This window comes from Thermomyces lanuginosus, assembly GCF_041956635.1.
Source record: "Thermomyces lanuginosus strain ATCC 200065 unplaced genomic scaffold VTN49scaffold_27, whole genome shotgun sequence".
NCBI lineage: Eukaryota > Fungi > Ascomycota > Eurotiomycetes > Eurotiales > Trichocomaceae > Thermomyces > Thermomyces lanuginosus.
Window position 1 is genome coordinate 1,170,772 of NW_027192361.1, and position 21,119 is coordinate 1,191,890.

Here is a 21,119-nt window from a genome sequence, read left to right on the forward strand (position 1 = left end):
TAATACAACACGGCCATAATACAAAGCAAGTCATTGCCTTCTACACTATCTACAAAGCTGCATCGAGTCAAATCTTCAAACGAATATTATACAGATCCAACGCCAAGGCAACGCTGGTCAAAACAGCCGCATACGAGATTAAAATGCCCATGGCCTGCCACGTCTTTACGTCCAGTGTTGGCACCGTCAGATTCACCGCCCCCGTCAGCAAGTTCGCCAGCAGGAACAGTGCCAGCCCATTCTTGTTGAATGCCGCCAGTACACGGCTGGTTGCATGACTGACGCTGCGCGCCTCGGTCTCGGGGTCCTGCGCACGGTGCACGGACGGGAAAAACGCCGTCTCCAGGACGCAGAAGAGGAGGATCTGTGCGGTGTTGAACGCCGCCACCCACAGCACGTAGGGCATGTTGGCCAGGCGCCGCGACACGGGGATGCTAGCCCCGTAACCGAATGCTGGCGTGCTGTTGAAGAAAAACAACACAGACCAGAACATCGTCAGCGCCACCAGGGATATTAGCACCCGCTCACGTGCCTGCTTAGGAGTGCGCGTTTCGGATGTGGCCCGAGGAATGATACGTAGGCCAGTGGCACGACCCGCAAGGAAAATGGCCAAATATCCAAAGAAGGAAAATACTCCCTCACGGTTTTGCGACAAAAGGTCCGGCCCTCTGGGTGATACAAGGATATACCTCTTCAAATCCGTTGATTCTAGGGCCACTTGGTATGCAACTGCAACCAAAACGGCAAGAGCCTCATAAGATGGAACGGCGGTGTACACTGTGTGGAATATCTCCACAAAAGGGGGCAGCAACGCCAGGGTGAAGAAAAAATTCCAGTGCACGCCATACTCGGTGACGTGTTCGGCATAATCGAGTCCCTTGACGCTATACAACCTAATCAATCCCAGGACGAATAGTGGCAGAGAATGTCTCATGGCCGCCACCAAGCGTCGCGCAAGAGGCAATGGCCCTCCTCGCCCGGTCGACGACGACTGCGATTGCCGTTGTCCTCTGAGAATCTGACGGGCTGACACGACGCCGGCGGAGAAAACAAACGAGCCGACACCGAGATCCATCAACGACGTGCCCCAATTCTCCACCTTGGCGAACCGTCGTGGAAAGACCTTGAAGTCCACCGCCAGGATGGCAATGCACGTAATCACCAGCATACCTCCCCGGTACGCCGTAAGAAACGGATGCACCGGGAAGGGATCCAGGTGGGACTGAGTCTCATTGTTTTTTTCCTTCGCATGCTGCCGTGCTGCCGGTGGTGGTTTTGCCTGTTTGGTTGCGCGCGGTGGCGATTTCGCTTGCAGGAGGATCAGCACCGCGGGTGACGCTATCAAGACACTGAGCAACAATGGCTGTGAGGCATAAAGTGTCGTCGCAAAGAGGATCGCGCAGACATTCAACAGGAAGTCTGTGGCAAATGCGGCAGGCGAATACGGTGTGAAGAACGACAAACGTGACTGGAGCGCGGACCAGGCAAAGTATGCCGACTATCGGCCGATTGACGCGTGTTAGTACGGAGTATTCACCAACATCCGAAGGCGGAATCCCTACCGACGCCACGAGCGTGACGATATTGATCTCGTTAATTGAACCTCCCGAGAGGTTCGAGACGAAAGCTTCCTTCCTAACTTTGTAGTCGTGATCCATGCTGTTGGTCTCTAAAATTCCGATATCATCCGAACTCAGCTTGAGAAACCAGTTCCAAAACCAAAACCGGGCGCGATATCGACATTGAGAGAAACCTAAATATGTAATGCCATTGCTTCGTCGGGGGGTCTGGAACGGTAGAGCGGTGTGTTGTGTTGAGAAAAGGACACGGTTGCTTCGCGAGCACCGAAGCTCCTCGAAGCTCCAGCCTGGGGATGACACTTGGAAGTTGGATCTGGACGCTTGGCCGTATCGTCACGTATCTATTTAGGGTTAGGGTTTAAAGTTCCGAAAACTGCCGGCTAACTTCTCGGCCGGTAACTTAGCTGGTAACTTACGCCCGTGAGCTTTGACCCGGGCCGGCAGAAACCACGCAACCTACCTATCTAACTAGATGCTCTCGCCGCAAGCTGTCGTTGGCCAAGCTTGCTCTCAATGATCCCAGCAATATGTGTCATCGCTGCAGCTGCCAAAATGTAACTCTGCTGTCAAGGCTGTCAGGCACGGCAGCTTCGGTTGCGAATTATGATGATTAATGCCGGGCATAACTCCAGGGCTTACGGAGTACTCGTAATAGTATCGCTGAACAGTTATTCCGGTCCGAGGTTCATCACGGAGTTAACTGGCTTAATTTCTCGAAAGCACCGCCAAGCTGGGACTGGGGGCTTGGAAGGCTTGTCCTAGACATCGATCTGGTTAGCTTTTCTTCCGTAAAACCGCGGCCTGTCCTGAGTAACTTAAACTTATCGAAGTTAGCCTTTGGAACCCTGGTTCTTTGACGTTTTAGTTCGCTCGATATAGCGCCGCTAGGGCTCCCCCCGCATAACTTTATGCACTTCCGCAGCTCCGCTAAAATCATTCGTCCAATTCATAGGCCGCCCGGTTAGGGTTGGACGTCATTGTTGCCTATGCAGGAATTTGCAGCAAATCTGCCAATCTAGAAGAAATCATAAAGTTAGTTTGGGAACTCTAATTTGTTCCCGATCGAATTGATCATCCCGTGCCAATTTTATCTTTGAAACAAGGGCTCGTCGACGGGCAATTGATGTTCTGTAGTCCCTTTAATTGGCGAGATACTCTGACGTGCTGAATGTATTTGTTCGTACGGAAGAGCGTGCTCCGCAGGCAACTATGAGCTATCCGGTATGGATAGTCCTGGTCCTGTCTGGAGAAGTGATGATCTCAGCTCACCTGAACCAACAACCCACAGAGCGATACAACAGCCGCCCATGCTCCCAGGCTCCACCGATTCACGGAACACAGAATCTCCGGAGCTCGATCTTACTGGCTACGGAAAGACGGAATCTCGGGCGTATCCAGGAGGTTCCCATTGTCTGAGCCATGGTAACTATATCGCCACTTTAAACTGCCGTTACTCCTTAGTTAGCCTTGCGATGGGGACTATGAGAAAGATTTCGGCCCCGGGTTAACCAAATACGTTTCCCTTCCTATCGGACACTCTTCTCACCGTTCACCGTTCATCCGCTCCGAATTGACCGAAACGATTCGATGAACATGGATGAAATCCCTGCCGTAGAAAATGGATGGCATTTTGCGGTATATTTTGCAAATCCACTTCATATGCTAGTTTAGTGCGAAGTATGGAACAACCCAATCCGGTCTCAACGTGCCAAAATTACCTTGGTAAATGTACCCTCTGGTGGCAATGGACAACAAGAAAGGCGACGGTATTCCATAAAATCATTGAACCAGGAACCCAAAGGAAGAGCATTCAGACATTCTAGAAGCTACCCAGTTTTACTTTGTGGCATCTGATTGACTATCGGAGTCTAGTTGCCGGGAAGATACAAAGCATTGGATTTGCAACAACTTCTCGTTTGATAATTTACTAAGGTAATCTTTCACACCGCATGGAAGCGGCTCGTAAAGCCAAAATTAACGTAGGGCGTAGGCTGATCAATCAAAACGTCATGTTGTCATGGGCCTAGAATATGGCAATGGCAACACGGACGACGGCAATATAAGGAATGCCGATTAATGGAAAGACGGAATTACATCGAGATGGCTTAGCGATACCAATAACCTTAAAAACCTTAAGAAAGCCACACGCCTGTCCCAAAGGCGTAGATATCCTGTAGACTCAATGAGAAGAAAGACCTTTCTTACTTAGTCCTAAGTTTTTCTGACCCTCTCATCTTTTTTTTTTTGTCAAATGCCGTTGTGGTTTCTACCCGCCGGGGAGGGGATTGGGCTAGACGCTGCCGTGCCGTTGTCATTGTCGTTGTCGTTGAGTGGAATTGGGAAACTCGCACGGCAACAGGCGATCGGTGCCAGCATGGACAGGTTTCGCGAAGCTAGCATGTCAGAGAAAACGGACGAGGGGACTGTTTCCACGCCCAGCGTGGATACTCCATCATCGTCGACACCAAGTACAACGACGGGAACGACAACGACGGCGGCAATGACAACGACAGCAACGACAGCAACGGCAAGGACGGCCACAACGACGACGACAGGAAGAAAGCGAGATGGCATCCGCAAGGGCACCCGGACCATGACGCCAGAGCAACTAGAACGCAAGCGTGCCAATGACCGGGAAGCCCAACGCACAATCCGACAACGAACCAAGGAACATATCGAGAATCTCGAGAACCAAGTCGCCGAACTGCGCGCTAAAAGCGAGCAGATGAACCGGGTCATGCAGCGGAACGCCGTCCTGGAGGCGGAGATTGCGCATCTGCGACAGCAATTAGCTGTGCTGAACAGCAAGCGAGCAATTTATTCGAGTGTGTGTAAGGCAGTCAGCGTCTGTTTCCTTTAGTTGTCAAAGAAGCTGAACAAAAGTATAATCCTTAGCATACGACCCAGAAGAATCTCTATCTCAAGTCAGCTCGACAGAGGCTACCAGCAGTGTTCCGTCTCCGTTCGGTAGCCCGCAGGAGCAGGTATTGGGCAGTTTGCCCGGCCAGATCCCCACGGTTGCCGCCATACATGGCACATGGCCTACTGCTTCCCAGTACGCTCCATTGCCCGACGCAGCAACGGGTGAAATGAGCCCGTATATCATGCTGGGGCAAATCCCGAGCAACGCTCCCGGTGCTCATTCTCATCCTCAACCGCCAGCACCTCCTCCTCTTTCTCCACAATATCCTCGACCCCAAAACGCGAGTCCTCCAGGTATGGCCGGCCAGGACCTGAGTGGGCTGGGATTCCAGTTCCCGCATCAGCCTCGGTTTGCTCCTGCTAGTCCGAGCGCCTTTCCCGCGCAATTAACTGAGCAGTCCATGGTTGCTGGCCATCATCAACAGGGGCTGGTCCCCATGGGGTTGTCGACAATGGGATATGACGCGAGTGCTGTGCATACGGCAACACCAATGCCGATAGCGTCTCCGACGACGTCTCCAGGACAGCAACAAAGTCTGCAGCAGCTGGTCCAGCAACAAAAACCACCGACAACCGCACCGCAGACAGCAGAGGTCTATCAAGAACATGGGCCGACGACGATTCCATCATCGGGAGCGAACAATCCATATATGTATCCACCGTGGTGAGTGAAACGAACGGAAGCTTGACAGATTGAAAATAATCGTAGAATGATACCCTTTACATTTTACTAGTCCCATAGCCAATATGTACCATCAAGAATAGAAGTTCGGATAACCCCAAAACTGAAGCCCCAAAACTCGGAGGATTAATCATTTGAATACCCCTGACACTTTGCCATAGTGTATGGGGTATGCGCAATCAAGCAACATCAGCCCCGAAAACCCCGCATTTATCGGGTATATCGGGCCTGCAATTGCTTAGCAATGGTCTGGAGCTGGATGTTACTTGTCCCCTCATAAATGGCCCCAATTTTGCTGTCCCGGAACATCTTCTCCGCAATCCCCTCCCGCACGAAGCCCATGCCACCCAGCCACTCTACGGCCTGTCCGGCCACGCGGCCAGCTACCTGCGACGCGTACAACTTGGCCATGGCGGCGTCGGTGACAAAGTCTTGTCCGGCCTCCTTCTTGCGGGCGGCGTTGTAGACCAGGGCACGCGCGGCCGTAATCTCGGTGTATGCCTGCGCGAGCTGAAATTGCATGCCCTGGAAAGTACCAATGAGCTGGCCGAATTGCTTACGATCGTTCCAAACGTAGCTGTGACGCGTTAGCAATTAATGTCTACCATACCTAAAAAGGAACGTACCCTGCAGCATTCTCAAACGCGCCCAATGCCAGACCAGTCATCTGCGCTGCAATTCCAATCCGGCCCTCATTTAACGTGCTGATGGCGATCTTATAACCCTGTCCTTCCTCGCCCAGGAGATGGGACTTGGGAATCTGCACATCATCAAAATTGAGCACACAAGTGCTGCTGGCGCGAATCCCGAGCTTCTTCTCCTTCTTCGCGATGCTGAATCCTGGTGTGCCCTTCTCGACCAAGAATGCCGTGATTCCCTTGTAACCCTTGCTGGGGTCGAGATTGGCAAAGACGATGAAGACGCCCGCCTCCATCGAGTTGGTAATCCACATCTTGGACCCATTCAACCGGTACCCATCCGCCGTCTTTTCAGCCCGCGTCTGCAACGCAAACGCATCCGATCCAGAGGCTGGCTCCGACAGGCAGAAAGAACCCACAGTATCCGTCGCCAGCTTCGGCAGCCACTTGCGCTGCATCTCGGCCGAACCGTACTTCATGATAACGGTGTTGACGAGCGTGTTGTGCACGTCGACCATCACGCTGACGCTAGGGTCCACACGCGCCAGCTCCTCAATTGCCACAATGGCCGAGGTGAAGTTCATGCCGGCGCCTCCGTACTCCTCCGGGATCTCGACGCCCATCAGCCCTTGCTCGAACAGCTGCTCCACCAGTGCCGGGTCCATCGTCTCGGCCTCGTCCATCTCGCGCACTTTGGGGCCGATCTGCTCCTGCGCGAACTTGGACACGGACTCGGCCATGAGCGATTCCGTCTCCGAGAAGTGCGTGATGGGCGTGGGTGTCAGATGAGCGAGGTCATCATCATTTCGAAGGCGATGTGTTGTGGAAAATGCCCGGCCACTGTCGGTGTTAGCTCCTGTGTTCAGATAGTCGGTGTTCGGTGCATACCACTGCAGCGGAGAGGCAATGCGCGTCCGCGCCGCAAGAGTATTCCAGCGGGCCGTTCGTGACAAGGGCCGCAAAGCTCGGGATAGTGTCGCCATGTTGATATTCACCTTGTACAATATTCAAGCACTGTGCGTTGAAGAGATCGAGGAACACCGGCCACAGAACCGAGCTGATCGAGCAGAGTCGTTCACAGGTCAACCTCGGTTAACACCGGCCTTTGTCGGGTTCTCCTGATCAGGTAACCTAATTTCCTGTACGCACTCAAAGCCGAGCATGTGATTTCTCCGATCTGTGGCTGTGTACACAACCTGTGGCGGTGCGATATGTGGCGGTGTGGCGCACCGCAGAATGCGGGATATCGGAGACAGTGGCGCAGCATTGCCACGGACCAATCAGAATGGGCTCATTGCCAAGAGCGGTAATTGACACGCGTCCCATGGCTTCCTGTGCTCCAACCGCTGGCGGCGGCCAAGCAGCTGCGGCGATTGGAAGCAGTAACTGTTGCTCGCTTTTGGTCACTGCCTGAGCCCTAGAGAGGAATTGATATGATTGAGAGCTGTCTATATTAATTGGTAGTTATCTCCCCCAAACTTCCTGCATGTTGTTTTTCCATTTCCGCTGTAGAGATTCTTCTGCTTTCTCGTCTCGCACTGCTTGCGGCTAAACCCCGCTCCGCCGCGCTGGGGTTAAGCTATTAATAGATCCGCCATTCTCCCAAACTCGAACCTAATAAGTGTCGAGAAAGTGACGCTACGTCATTGAATTCAAAAACAAAAACCCCTCTGCGCTCTCTCTCTGGGACTCGATTGATATCTCATTCGAGTGCAGGACTTTGAGTGCAGGTCTCCTCCCATTGTTGACGACAATGGCTGCGACCCGGAACGATCCTCGACTGCTCTATAGCATCAACAACATTCGAGCTTTTCACGTGCAAAATGGCCAGGAAACCGAGATCACTCCCTCCCCGCAGACTCTATCCCTCCTGATGGTTCCGACGACGTCTTCGTACCAAGACGGGAATGGAGGAAACCAGCAGGAAGGGTCCGAGGAAGAGGACTTTTACCTGCATCTTCATATGCCGTCGGAACTGGATATGCCGTTGCCCGCGACCACACAGATCTACCACCAGCCGCCGGATAGTTACCTCATTCCGCGATGGGACCTGGGCCCGCAAGCGGGCGCATTTCTCCGATTAAAGTTTCCCAGCATCGGTTCCCGGCCGGACCAAGTGACCCAAGAGGATGTTGATACGTTCGAAACCATTCTGGCACAATGCACGGCGTTCCTGGAGCGGGCGCCTCCGCCGCCCACCAAAGGCGGCTCCTCTACAGGCGGCTATGCGCCGTACGATCCGTCGGCGTATGCGCCCGGAGAGGGATACATTTCGCCAAGCGGCCAGCCGGCCCGGCAGTCGGGACACATTGTACTGGTCGATGAAGCAGATGGGAGTGTTGTGGGTGAATTGTCCGAGGGATATCAAGTGGTGGAGGATCCGGGAGTGAAGCCAGGATCGAAGAGTACGTTTCCTCCTCACTCACGTGTCCCCGCAGCTACTGACTTGAATTAAGAACCCGTTGAGATTACCCTTCCGGCCGAAGGTAATAAGATTAGCGTCGCTAATGTGTCGGATGATTACCTCCGACTTGCCCAACACCCAGCATATAAGAAGTCTACGCTTGTGCAAACGTCGGCAATGGCATCGCGACTGGTCGTGACGGGGTCGAACATGCTGGCGAACGCTCTTGCCAGCGGAGCCAATAGCTTCGCGCAAAAAACCAAACCGCGACCGAAGCCCGTATCCTTCTCCCCGGCGGCGCGGGAGCGGATCCGCAAGATCAACACCTTCTCTGAGTCGGCTGCGAGCCTGTCGTCCAAGACGGTGGGGCAAGTGGGCAAGATCGCACAGGACTTCGGCGCGTCGCTAGCGCGGCGCAAGGACCGCAAGTACCCGCGGGGCTTCGACGAGAACGGCAACCCAGTGCCATTCAAGCCGGGTATCCTCAACAAGTCGATGATCGCCTTCACCACGCTGGTCGACGGCATCGAGTACGGGGCGCGCACGGTGCTCCAGACTGGATCCGCAGCTGCCAGCACGATAGTCGGCCACCGGTATGGACCCGAGGCTGGCGCCGTCGCGCAGGACCTCACCGGCGGGTTCAAGAACGTCGGCCTGGTGTACATCGACGCGGCGGGCGTCAGCCGCAAGGCGATCCTCAAGTCCGTCGCCAAGGGCATGATCATCGGCCGCATGCACAACGGGCAGCAGGTCATGGTTGGGTCGGGTGACGGCGGCGTTGTCACAAGCAGCGATATTCAAGGCATGTCCTCAAACCAACAGCTGGGTGTGCCGGGACCGTCCGGCAACCCGTACCATCGGGCGCCGTCGCCGGCTCGGAGGACACCCCCGCCGCCAACCCCGCCGCCGCCGTACGGGGCACCAAACACATATTCGCTGGGCGGGACGCCGATGAATAATAGCGGCAAGCGATGAGGTTTCTTCCTTTCTCCTTTTTGTATTTGATTTCTAAGTGTTTTAGGAGGTAATATTTTTTTTTGTCCGTGTTCGTTATGACAGCATGCTCGCTTTTTTGGGGTCTGTGAGTATTGTTAAGGGATACGGGTTGCATAGAAATGATACATCATGCGTATTCAACTCTCGTGCTCCTTTGCAAATTGATTGCATGTAGCATATGCAAGGGACGCAACAGCACCATTCAATTCAAGCTGCAAGGCTCCTCCTTCATCGCACAGCGGCACAAGCGCCAATGCTTGATCCGCGTGGCTTGCGAGAGAGGTAAATATTAATGCCGCAAATACGTAGGGGGGCCTCATGTCACTGCAGCGGATGACATGGGGCCATTATGCACGTCAATATCGCGACGTCGGCACCCACAGTGTCCCTGTACCCAGCCGGTCCGAATCCGATGCTCTTCAGGGTTCGAAGCAGTTATTTATGTTTCGAAACATTCTGTCGTTTCTTCACCCTCTATGTGAAATCTGCACCAGGAGTTTGCTTGTTCGTGCTATCCGTGGACGGATGTTACTTTGACTGTCCGGAGGAACCCGCTGGCAGGGAATAGGTACAGCCGCACGGAAATAGGTCGCGATTGTAGGCTACCATAAATAAAACAGAGAGGGATGTTGCAAATGGTGGGCGAGTTCGTTTCAACAGCCGAGTTCAATGCATCAAATCAAAGAAGCAAAAAGTGCCCTATGCTCTATGCCGCACTTACTGCCGTCTTGATTCGGGATCTCTCGGGAGCTGATCGAGTATTCTGCCCGGAGACAGCTGGACCAACCGCTACCGAACTCTCACCGACATCCTTGGCCGGATAAAATCATATGAACGCACTCCGTGTTTCGTACACAAAAGTCAACTGGCCGAACGGTAATATTCCAACTGCTGGATTCTGGCACATGCTACAGATGTATTTTCGACTCCATTCTGGATACGATTGCGATCAATAAAAGTGGCGATGGCAGCGGACTCCCAGTCCATCACAAGTTGACCGGTCGGCGATAGCACCGATGACGAGTGGCTCGTAGCGTGCCAACGCAGCAACAGCTGGCGGCGGAAACCCTGTCGTTACAATCAAGAGTTGCGATGGATCAGGCTAGGTTCGGTTTTAATCAATCATAGCGGTTGATTGCTCGGCCATGGGTGGAGATGAAGAGCCTCAAAAAGAGGCATCGAGATAGCAATCTCAGCCAAAGGCACGAAACCTAGATGGATTTGCATTGAGAATTCAGGGCTTTAGTCGGAGATTATTACTGTACGATCACGGACGGATCACGTTTCCGTCCCGGTGAGAGTTCAAGCGATGGAGAAGACTCCAGATCGTTACTCAACGTAGGACTTTCGTGGCATCCGAGGGACCGCCCATGTGGAGGGGCCGCTGTGGCACAAGCCCCGGGTGGGACATGCCAACGCAGGAACGATAAGATGGATGACCAAGTGCGGGCTGCTTTGATTCTTAATACATGGATCAGGAATCAATGATTTCAGCAGTCATGAATTCAGGATTTCTTCGCCCGTTCAATTTGATGAAGGAGCTGAGCGTCCTCTGAGCACGGAAAATTGCTCGGACCGGGCGCTCTGGGGGTTTGGCGGTCCTGCTCCAACATGAAACCAGTGGGGCGTACCTTCCTCGGCAGCCAATTTGAAAACAGAAGGCACAACCATGGTTCTTGCTGTCAGAGTGCAAATGGGCAGCAGGTTAGTCAGCACGCTGCCAGGTGGCATGGCATCATCATCATCTCGGGCCACGATGGAGAGGAATACATATTACAGTCGTAGAAATACTTGATTTAAGGGGCCATACGAAGCAGCGCTCATGCAAGCGAAATGGCGTACATGACGAGCCGATCGGGGCGTCATTAGTTAGGCCTAGCGGAACGACGATCTGTGAAACCATTGCCAGCAGTGCCGATGTTCCCATTGAAACAGCCCAAACCAATACGGAGTAGACGAGGAAAGATATTCAAATAAGTCACGATGTGCTCGTCCCGATTTCTCATATTATTCATTGATCCTTCTCTCCTCTGAAATCCGAAGCACCGGCCCCTGTTCGACGGCACTGCGAATTTCGTCAACTGTCAAAGATTACATAAGCCGCTTAGATCATCGGGGACGACCCGCTTTTCCCCCTTGAGCTCCGGGGCCGAACCAAACCCAGCCAGGTCAAGCGCCAAGCACCAAAACAACAAACTTCGCCCTGAGCCCGGTTGTCCTCTGCGATCATTCTATCCCTAAACCCTGAACCGAGACCCCTTCTCTTTCCCCCCCCACGCCCGCTCTTTACGTGCTCTTCCATCTCCAGTTCCCCTTTTTCCTCTCCGCCCTCCCCCTCCCCCGTCCGCCCGCCTGTTCTCCCCAGGCTCCAGCCATCTCCCCGGTTCGCCCTTGTCGCGACCAATTCGCTACGGTACACGGAGAGTCTGTGCCCAGGTTGTCGCGCTCGCCGCCTCGTCAGCATGCCCCCCAGCCGGGTTCCGTCGCATCGTTGTTGATTCTGGGTTTGTGGGCGCGTTCGTCTGTGTCTGAGCCGTGCTGGGACCACGAACGTTGAATGGGAGTGTCGCGGTCGCGCGCGTTCAGTTTCCCCTGACTGGTCCCTGGTTGTAGCGGTGTTGGTGGCGCTGGTGTGAACGGTGTGGTCATCGCCAGGGATTTTGCTCGCAGAGTTTTTGCAATTCGACTGCATTCATTGCAGTATCTGGCTCTCCGAGGATCTGCCGTGCAGACCTGCTGAGAGCGTCATTTTTCTCAATTGATCCCTCACCGGGCGTGACTCGGGACCGAGTCACATTGCAATTGCATTATCCCTTTTCCTGCGTAACGCCATCAGAAGGGATATCCCGAACATTCTGGTAAGTTGCAAGCTGTCTTCTTGATCGCGATCGTCCCCGCATTCCTCGACAACATTCGCCTGCCACGTGCAGCATCCCGCTGACAGATGCCAGCGTCCCCGGCCGTGTCGCTTTTTGAGACCTGGATCCTCTTGGCTGGGGCACGGCAAAGCACATCCGACGGATTCATTTCACGCCTTAGGTGTGGAACGTCCGTCTCGAACCCCTTCCCTGTCCCCGTGCCCGCTTCCAGAACAGGAAGAAGGCATGTCGACTGACATGCAGACGGCCCGTCCGTACAGTGCTTCGCAGCCCCAGCATGCGTATCCGCCCCATTCCGCCGCAGCGTACAGTCAGTCTTCCGCGCCACAGTCGGCTCGAGATTCCTCTTCGCCCAGGCATCAGAGTCGCGAGTCCAGCACCAATGGTGTAAATAGTGGCTCATCCTCATCGGGTCAATTGCCTCGCGCATCTGGTATGGCGACAGCTGGACACGTCCGGGCGCGCTCGGCCGCGCCGGGCGACATGATGGGAACCCCGGCTATTCCGCCCCGGACGTCGTCCACGCAGCGGACCCGTAATCATTCGTATCAGACCAGTCAACGAAGTCGCAATGGTGACGGTCGCGATCGTCGGGACCGACCCACCGATGATGGCCGCTCCCGTCGACGGGAGGAGAACGACCGACGGGACCACCGTCACGCAGACTTGGTCGCCGAAGGGAGCAGGGTCATCAATCAGCTGGTCATTACCGATCCCAGCGAAGATATCGAACGAGAAGCAGCACGCCAAAAAGAAGTCCAGGGTGCGTTGGGATCAGCCGCTAATGATGACGGCGCCGACGATGGCGGCCGTGCCGTCGTGCAAAGGCGACATCACGACTATCCACAAAGCTCGAGTGGCCGGCGGAAGGAGACCACGTTTGGCCAATACATCCTCGGCCAGACAATTGGTGAAGGAGAGTTCGGCAAGGTCAAACTCGGCTGGAAGAAAGACGGCAGCGTCCAAGTTGCCATCAAACTCATTCGAAGAGAGAGTCTCGGAGGCAACCCGAGCAGGTTGCCCAAGATATACCGGGAGATTTCAATTCTCCGGGGGCTCTCCCACCCAAACATTGTAAAGCTGCATGAGATGGTAGAGACCGACCGCCACATTGGCATCATCATGGAGTACGCCTCGGGCGGTGAACTCTTTGACTATATCCTTCACAACCGCTACCTGAAAGACAACGCGGCCCGGCGACTGTTTGCGCAGCTGGTGTCCGGGGTCGGATACTTGCACAAAAAGGGCATCGTGCATCGGGACCTAAAGCTCGAGAATCTGCTTCTGGACCGGAATCGCAACATCATCATCACCGACTTCGGCTTCGCCAACACCTTCAATCCGAATGATGAGTTGAGCGAGGAGATTGAATACAACCTGACGAACAAGGAGTTTGTCAAGCGGATGCGACTGGATAAGGTGGATGCCAACGGTATGCGGCGCGGTGATTTGATGCAGACCAGCTGTGGTAGTCCGTGTTATGCCGCTCCGGAGCTGGTCGTTAGCGATTCTCTCTACACAGGCCGCAAGGTGGATGTCTGGAGCTGCGGCGTGATATTGGTAAGCGAATGACAATTTGTTCGGGTGCCAAGGCTGGATCTCTAACGTGTGCACACAGTATGCAATGTTGGCGGGCTATTTGCCGTTTGACGATGATCCTGCAAACCCTGAGGGAGACAACATCAATCTTCTCTACAAGTACATTGTGAGCACGCCTCTGACGTTTCCCGAATGGGTAACGCCGCACGCTCGTGATCTCCTGCGGCGGATTCTTGTCCCCGACCCGCGCAAGCGTGCCGACTTGTTCGAGGTTGCCCGCCATAGTTGGCTGGCGGAGTATTCGCACATCGTGGCACACATCACAAGCAATACCACCAACGTTTCCGACATTGCCAACACCACCGTTCCATCTGAAGGACTCAATGAGGGCCCATCTCTGACTCGGAGTGCATCGGTTCGTGAGCCACCCAGGAGTTATCAGACCAGCCCCTCTACTATCGGCGGCCTCAATCATCAAGGAAAGATCAATCTGGACGATGCCGAGAAACACAAAACATCAAGAGAGGCCAAACGTAGGACTGTTCAGCTCGAATACGTCGCTCCACAGTCGCAGACTGCTCGCGGCGAAGGCTCAACGTCCGACTCGTCCAGACGACATGCCGAGTCAACGGTTGACAAGCCATCGCAGAGCAATGCGCCGATTACCGATGCTGCGATCGGAGGCAACCAGGGTGTGCCCCATTCAACATCGGAGTCCGCTGGTATCAATAGCCAGGCGCGCCCGACTACCGGGCATTCGATGGCATCGCTCGGCGCTGGCCGGCTTCCCTCGCAGGGCAGCTACGGGCAGCCTGTGGCTCCCACGGTGGCCGCCACCAACGCCCAGGGACGCCTTACGCAGCCCAAGAACGACGCCGCCAATCCTTACAACATTTCGTCGCCGGCATCAGCGGAGGGAGATGCGTCGGATCTCAGCCGCCCCGGCACTCATGCGCCGTCAGTCTCGAGTACGCCGGCATCGGGTGCGTCATCCCGAGGCCACCGACGATCGAACACGGTCAGCAGCATTGGGGAGAAGATTTTTGGGAGACCGGCTTCGATTTTCGGTGGTCGGTCGAGTCAGACTGTGCGTGTGAAACGGGACAAGAAGTATCCTCCAACGAGCATGAAGGAACCGTTTGCAGCGGACGAGCCACGGCCGTCGATGGATTCGCGGCGGTCGACCGGTACCCACAGTCGTTCCGGAACCATGCAAGGTCGCAGCCGACGGTTCTCGCTATTGAGAGGATTTTCCAGCGGGCGGAGCGATCAGCAATCCGACAGCGATCGTCACGAGCAACAGGACAATGGGCGACCGGCCACCGGCCCCGCCGGAGGCTCCATGCGTCAGCCCAGCCAGACCCTCGGGTCTCCACGGGTCGATTCGCCTCCAGTCGAGTCGCCAATCGAGCCGCATCCCCAGGTCCAAAGCTACGAAGATCATATCGATCGACAATTTGCGGAGCTGCACAGCAACCAGCGAGCCTACGCTGCCGAAAACTGGTCAAACCCCGAAGTGCATCAGGACGCATCGCAACGCGGCGGTGGCCACGGGTACCCGAGTCGGGAAGCGTTCAATGGACACGAACGCAGCCAATCGTCGGTCCACTTGGGCCGGCCAAAAGGCGTGCTTCAGAAATCGAACCGGAAGTTCGCCGACGCGTACGAGTACGAGCGCAATTCAGGGTACCATTCAGGCAGTTCTGGCGCGGCCCGCAAGGTTATGGATTTCTTCCGTCGGCGGGCCCGAGTTCGAGTTGGAGACGATCGGTGAGGTTCATGCTAACTGCTTGTTTTCTTCTCTTTCATATTTTGGACATTGTCAATTGCATCGGGCAGTTACTGCGGGGAGGCCGTGCCTCGGCGTGTATTGACATGTCTCGATGCCACATAGTGACGGCATCGAGATCGCGTCGATTATGGGGCGTGATCGCGTGAGATCAGCTTGATTCCGACACTCGATAATCGATTTGGATATTGCCTCGAGAAAAGTAGCATTGATACCCCTACGTGTACGTTGTGGCGGGAATTCGATTCGACTCGATGAATTTGATACCTTTGACGCTATGCTATTGGGCCCGCATGCGAGCTTTAATGCTAATTGTTGGGTTTGTTTTGAGTGCGGAATGTCTCTCTATTTTCCTTTGTATGTGTTGTCCGTGTGTGTATGTATATCGCCTTGTCTCGCTTTTCTTGACTTTCCTGCGCACTCGGGGAGGTTGATTTTCCATTCTCCACGTCATGCCGAATGTCTTCTTCGTTGGATTGATTGCTTCAGCATGAGGAGCATGAGGTATATTCGTACTATCCTGTGGTTTATGTTCCTGCCTATCCCTTCAGAAAGCATTTACAATTCTGCCCTGTATATCAATCGTCGGGATTTGCTTGATGTTGAATCTTGCACTCCTTGTTTTCCTTAATATGTCGCTTGAGGGATCATCCTATATTCGTGTAGATGGTCTGTCAAGGATTGATCGGCAGGGGCCCAGTTTGTCGTTTTCATGGTCTCCTTATCGGGGCATTTACGCTGCACTTCAAGCAACAAAATCTAATCAATGATATCCGATGTACAGCCCAGAAATCCAATCGTCTCACTCGAAGTCAAATAGGGCTTTACGTGTTGATCACGAATAGATACGATAATTACTTCCTGAAGCAATCTTCGTCGGCGAACTTGACAGCCATCAAATGAAGAAGATAAAGGTCCTTGCTTAGAGGAAACTAGCACATGCGACCATAGGGTGTGGAAAACAGGGCTTCCCGTCCGCTCAGCCGTACTTAAGCCACACGCCGGCTGGTTAGTAGTTGGGTGGGTGACCACCAGCGAATCCCAGCTGTTGCATGTTTTTAACATCCTTTTTTTTATCTTATGATGGCCTGTTCATATTCTCTGCACTCTAGAATACTCGAACTATTTATGCCTTTTTCCTCCCTCATTGTCAGCGCAGTGGAGTGGAATTGCTGTTATGGAGTCCGCAGGCTCTAGAGAGCGTATTTTCTCCTCCCACTGCCGGCAGAAAAAGGGACAGGAAGAAATGAAGACACATCCAACAAGGCAGCCGACAACAGCGTCGTAGACTGGCCAGCATCAAACCCAATTCCGGATAGACACTGCGTGGACTTTAGAGTCCAATCCTGCCATTCTTTGCGCAGACACTACATCGCGCAGTCCTGGAGCCAGTCATACGGCAGCGCTCCCAGCTGGTTTCCTTTTTTTTTTTTCGACTATGACGACAACACATTGCATTGCGTGGACTGGGGTGGGCAGCAGGGCTATCTGGCCGCGTTCGGCTACCCAAGGCCGATGATGGCGTACTGGAATTCAAAGCAGCGCCTCATGTTCCGTGATGATGAATCTTTTCGCCGACATCAACATCATCGTACAAACCCTTGGTGGCCTGATCGATCCTTGGGAAAGAACGACTAAAGTAGCCTTACCACCATCCACACACCACAAGGGCTCAATATGCTCTGGCCTACGAAAAGGATGGTCTATGAACTAGGTTTCCTGTTGCCATGGCTGAACGCATTTCTCTCGAACCCTCTCATTGATCCTCTCGACCTCCTAAATACAAACATGCCGAACCAGACCAAAAATACTCGCCATAATTCGCCCAGGTCAGAAGTAGGGCTATCTGCCCATCGCACACCTCACAACCCGTCACCTCGGAAGCTGCCAATGGATTCGTCCTCTGATACTCCCGACTGACAAAGCGCGTTTGACGCGATTTCATATGATTCCCATAGAATATCGTCACCGTGCGGGGAGAAAAACAAAATCGAAGTTCGCACTTTCGGGTGCGGGGAAGACCTGGTTTTTCTTTTTCGTCCTTTGAAAGAAAGATTTCCTTTCAGTCGTGCGGGGAAAAATCCTAGCTAGGTAAACTATCGCGATAGACGAGCATTTTCGTCGTGCATATTTTTCGTTCAAGTGAGTTCAGAATCGAATGGTTTTGATGGTCAGGTGTTGTTGTTGTGCATTGAGAAGGATCTAACTTCGGTCCGCGGGAAAGACGATGCAGAATCAAAAGAAACAAAAAATTTTAGCCCTAAATCCGAAAAGCCACCCCAGAACTGTTTGGTCCTACAGGAATGAAATCCGAATGGAGCCCTCAGGTATTTCCAGTACGTTATCGTTGGTTCTTCGCAAAATCCTCGAATCAGAGGACTCGATAACGCTAAGAACATGTGATGATTGGTGAAGGTGAGAATAAGCTACTCTAGCCGAGAAAGCCGAGGATTTTTTTTTTTTTTCTTCTTAGTGCATGATTCTGCATGATTGAAATTTGTTGGCTGATCATCTGGAGTCTGGAGTATGGAGTATGTATGGAGTTGCCTAACCTAGGAGTTTTGGTTGTGGACATGTGTTGAAGAGCTCTACCGAGGACACTGCTTGTCTGAATGGTGTTGGTTCCAAGGTACTCGGTAACTTACTTTGGTTTTCAATTGTCAGCAAAAATCTAGACAATTAACATTGTAATCCTTCCATTCTATTCCATTCCATGTGATGACAATATTGTAATAGTAATACTGCATGCAAGAAGCAAAGTCAACTCCATGTTCAACCACGCCTGCCCAATCTATGTACAGGAAATATCAATCGACTCGAATCCTTGATCTCCCAGCCAGCCTCCTGATTCGCCGATAGCTTGATAGATCAACCGGGTCCTCCCGCAAAACTCAAAACTGCATCTCCCAACTCCATTAGGTCTAGTAAGACCCCGCGGATCTGTCTCGGGGCCTCTCGGCCTTCTCGGGTGATCATGCTCGGCATGTGATAATGATGTTCAAAGGCTGCAGCCAAACGGGAGAAGGGAGAAAGAAAATAAAAAAAAAAAAAGAAGAGACCAAGGAGCGAAGGCATAGTTAAGTCGAGCCGATAGTAACCGAGGTGCGGGCGGTCCCTTGTCAAGGATTCTCGGTTGAAGAGAAAAACGCAAGCGAGGTTGAGGATGATGACGTAGGGTATCATGTTGAAGAATCATTGATGGTGTGGTGGTCAAGGCGTTTAATTGCCACCCTTGGAAATCACACGATCGAAGCCGAGCTTCAGGAAACGGTTCGAGAAGCCCCCCGGCGACGAGGCAGAAGAGGTCGAGGTGTTGCTGTCGGCACGGTGAACGGGCTCAGCGGTCGCGCTGTCGACGGCCATTGCAGGCGCAGGCTCCTCCTCCCGGGGAAGGGGTGGGTGGGAGTGGACGGTGGGAGCGAGGACGAGGAACTTGTTCAGCTTGTTCAACATGGTTATGGGTGTAAAGTGGCCAAGCAAGGATGGATTCGTAGTGTTGAATGGAGTATGGATAAAGTGATTCCGCTATCGAGTTGAAGATCTGTTGTTGATGTTGCTGTGGAAGAAAGAGGTCGAGGAGGAGAGGACCTCCCTTAAATATTGCCTACTCGCCCATTCACTCCATCCGCCATATCCGGATACACTATGAACCAATCCAGCGTCCGGAGTAGAAACGTGGACTCTGAATTTCCTAATTTGGTACACCGATGATAGGCACAAACGTTGGAAAAGAGGTCAAGTTCGTTTACTCCGTACTCTGTTGGAACCTTGCGGTTTGCGCGGGACTTGGCCCCCCCCCCACCATCTAGTTAATCTAGTTAGGTTATGAGGATCACGTCAGACTTTCCGAGATCCATCTGAGGAGTCTAAAGTCGGGGGATAAGGGTTAGTCTGGTCTCGCCTTCGCTAGGTAGTCTCGGCGAGCCTCCCTTTTTCATCCTGGAGGCTCCAGGAGGAAAAATCCTGGAGGTACCTCGTGACTGACAGTGTGTCCCGTTGTGGATCTGGTGGATTCTATTAAGTATTGTTCTGCTTCTTTTCAAGTTCACCGACATCTCGCCTAATTACTGTCCAGGTCACCATCATCTTGAAGGGGTGTTGATGGTTGGATTTGATAAGCCCATAAAGTAACTACTATCGCGATCGACTGGGCCCTATGGGCTGATAATGCAGCCATCTGCAGGCGGATAAGATTGAGCTTCGTTATCAGCGTTTAATCAATTTTACTCGGTCGAGTGGCCGTGTGAGAGTCTGGAGTACACTGGAGGATCGTCAAACTAATATGCCGGTTAATGCCCGTCATGGCAAAGTTGTCGATCGGAGGTTGGCGAGCTGACCGCGCAAGACCTTATTTTTTCGGCCTTCTGTCTTGTCTCATCTCGGTTTCTCGCCACAAGGTTGTGACGATTCTCAATGCTTAATTGGCCAGACTCCCTGCAGTGTCTCAATGCCGCGTCGGGCCGTTCGGCAGTGCCAAGGGTATCTTCTTTTTTTATTCCGGAAATCACACAAAATACGTAGTATGCTTGATTTAACCGCGATGACATGGTGCACGGTGTATGGATCGATTCTTCTCGAAATCGGTCGAGTGCATTTCGTCCGAATCGGCACCAATTCTTCTGAGTCCAGAATGGCCTGTATTCGTACATATTCTAGCCCCTCTGCCCGTCTCTCGGCCATTGCAATGTTTGTGTGCTTACGGAGTATGCAAGTTGCCATCCCGGCGCGTACGCGCATGTCTCTCTCAACCAACAGTATCCCATTGTGCGTTCCTTTGTCGTTGAATGGTCAGTCTACTGCCTTGCTATACGACATGCCCTGTGAGACTGGCCCGTGACCAAGTGCCCACTATGAAGTGTCCATCAGCCTATCTGCATCGTGAACAAAGAAGTTCCTCCCTGTCCTGTGGCGACGCTCCGCAGTAACTGCAGGATCAACAGGGTTATTCAGGGTTTATTAACGTTCCGGCCATGCAAGTGTTCAGCTCTCCAGGACAGTACGGAATATATCGAGCCCCAGCCCTGGCCACGGACTCGAACCTGAGAGGGCCATCAGCATCGATTGATACATGGTACATACTGGAGGCTAGATCTATCAGTAAATAAAGAAAAAAGCATCGAGAACCGTTGACTTTGAGGCAAGAACGCCGGTATATAAATGGCATGTAGACTACGTAGTAGCACGTTTGAGGTCATCGAGCAAAGTGGGAGAAATAATATTCTGTGCCCGAAAGATCTAACAATGTGCACCATCTACTTTATTGAGTACGACTGCGGCTGCGTCATCCGCCAGGACAGCATCGTGTCGTGCCCCGACCGGGACTCGCCGGACCATCAAACCAAATCTCGCACGATGCGCTGGGAAGGCATCAAATGTCCTACGCATGAGAAATTGGGGCGAAGCTAGAAACTGTCAGTAAGCATGAATTTATATTTGTCATCCGCCATGTGGCAAGTTGGGCTCAATCGTGATGGACAGAAAGGGGGGCCATTGAAGACCCGAATAGCATCGGTTGGCCGATGGATCCGGAGATAAGTTATTCGGGAAAAGGTAAGCGACTTGCTCGCTTGCAATGTGGCATGTGATGGAGATGATGACGGGGATTTGCAGTCGTGCCCCTCCATGAGAATGCGCGGCGTGCGAAGTAAAGAAAAAAAAAAAAAAAAAAAAAAAGAAAAGATAGACAACAA

The 21,119-nt window shown here is 53.1% G+C and overlaps 8 protein-coding genes across 8 annotated transcripts; 3 read left to right on the plus strand and 5 right to left on the minus strand.

The window, feature by feature from the left end:
• Positions 1 to 67: 67 nt before the first annotated feature.
• On the minus strand, positions 68 to 1,658 carry VTN49DRAFT_2673 (uncharacterized protein; the record flags this gene model as incomplete). The annotated part of the gene is made up of 2 exons (XM_069410424.1): positions 68 to 1,498; positions 1,563 to 1,658. 2 exons carry the CDS (start codon positions 1,656 to 1,658, stop codon positions 68 to 70), a joined length of 1,527 nt encoding a protein of 508 aa, XP_069269231.1.
• A 2,173-nt stretch (positions 1,659 to 3,831) lies between these two features.
• VTN49DRAFT_2674 (uncharacterized protein) lies at positions 3,832 to 5,170 on the plus strand (the record flags this gene model as incomplete). The annotated part of the gene is made up of 2 exons (XM_069410425.1): positions 3,832 to 4,411; positions 4,476 to 5,170. The coding sequence occupies 2 exons, from the start codon at positions 3,832 to 3,834 to the stop codon at positions 5,168 to 5,170; spliced, it is 1,275 nt and encodes a 424-aa protein (XP_069269232.1).
• A 224-nt stretch (positions 5,171 to 5,394) lies between these two features.
• VTN49DRAFT_2675 (uncharacterized protein) lies at positions 5,395 to 6,805 on the minus strand (the record flags this gene model as incomplete). The annotated part of the gene is made up of 3 exons (XM_069410426.1): positions 5,395 to 5,761; positions 5,811 to 6,662; positions 6,711 to 6,805. The coding sequence occupies 3 exons, from the start codon at positions 6,803 to 6,805 to the stop codon at positions 5,395 to 5,397; spliced, it is 1,314 nt and encodes a 437-aa protein (XP_069269233.1).
• Positions 6,806 to 7,575: 770 nt separating this feature from the next.
• Positions 7,576 to 9,201, plus strand: VTN49DRAFT_2676 (uncharacterized protein; the record flags this gene model as incomplete). The annotated part of the gene is made up of 2 exons (XM_069410427.1): positions 7,576 to 8,227; positions 8,279 to 9,201. 2 exons carry the CDS (start codon positions 7,576 to 7,578, stop codon positions 9,199 to 9,201), a joined length of 1,575 nt encoding a protein of 524 aa, XP_069269234.1.
• A 3,125-nt stretch (positions 9,202 to 12,326) lies between these two features.
• Positions 12,327 to 15,414, plus strand: VTN49DRAFT_2677 (uncharacterized protein; the record flags this gene model as incomplete). The annotated part of the gene is made up of 2 exons (XM_069410428.1): positions 12,327 to 13,661; positions 13,720 to 15,414. The coding sequence occupies 2 exons, from the start codon at positions 12,327 to 12,329 to the stop codon at positions 15,412 to 15,414; spliced, it is 3,030 nt and encodes a 1,009-aa protein (XP_069269235.1).
• A 48-nt stretch (positions 15,415 to 15,462) lies between these two features.
• On the minus strand, positions 15,463 to 15,871 carry VTN49DRAFT_2678 (uncharacterized protein; the record flags this gene model as incomplete). The annotated part of the gene is made up of 2 exons (XM_069410429.1): positions 15,463 to 15,774; positions 15,851 to 15,871. The coding sequence occupies 2 exons, from the start codon at positions 15,869 to 15,871 to the stop codon at positions 15,463 to 15,465; spliced, it is 333 nt and encodes a 110-aa protein (XP_069269236.1).
• Positions 15,872 to 18,297: 2,426 nt separating this feature from the next.
• Positions 18,298 to 18,612, minus strand: VTN49DRAFT_2679 (uncharacterized protein; the record flags this gene model as incomplete). The annotated part of the gene is made up of 1 exon (XM_069410430.1): positions 18,298 to 18,612. The coding sequence occupies one exon, from the start codon at positions 18,610 to 18,612 to the stop codon at positions 18,298 to 18,300; it is 315 nt and encodes a 104-aa protein (XP_069269237.1).
• A 36-nt stretch (positions 18,613 to 18,648) lies between these two features.
• VTN49DRAFT_2680 (uncharacterized protein) lies at positions 18,649 to 18,882 on the minus strand (the record flags this gene model as incomplete). The annotated part of the gene is made up of 1 exon (XM_069410432.1): positions 18,649 to 18,882. One exon carries the CDS (start codon positions 18,880 to 18,882, stop codon positions 18,649 to 18,651), a length of 234 nt encoding a protein of 77 aa, XP_069269238.1.
• Between the last annotated feature and the right edge of the window lie 2,237 nt (positions 18,883 to 21,119).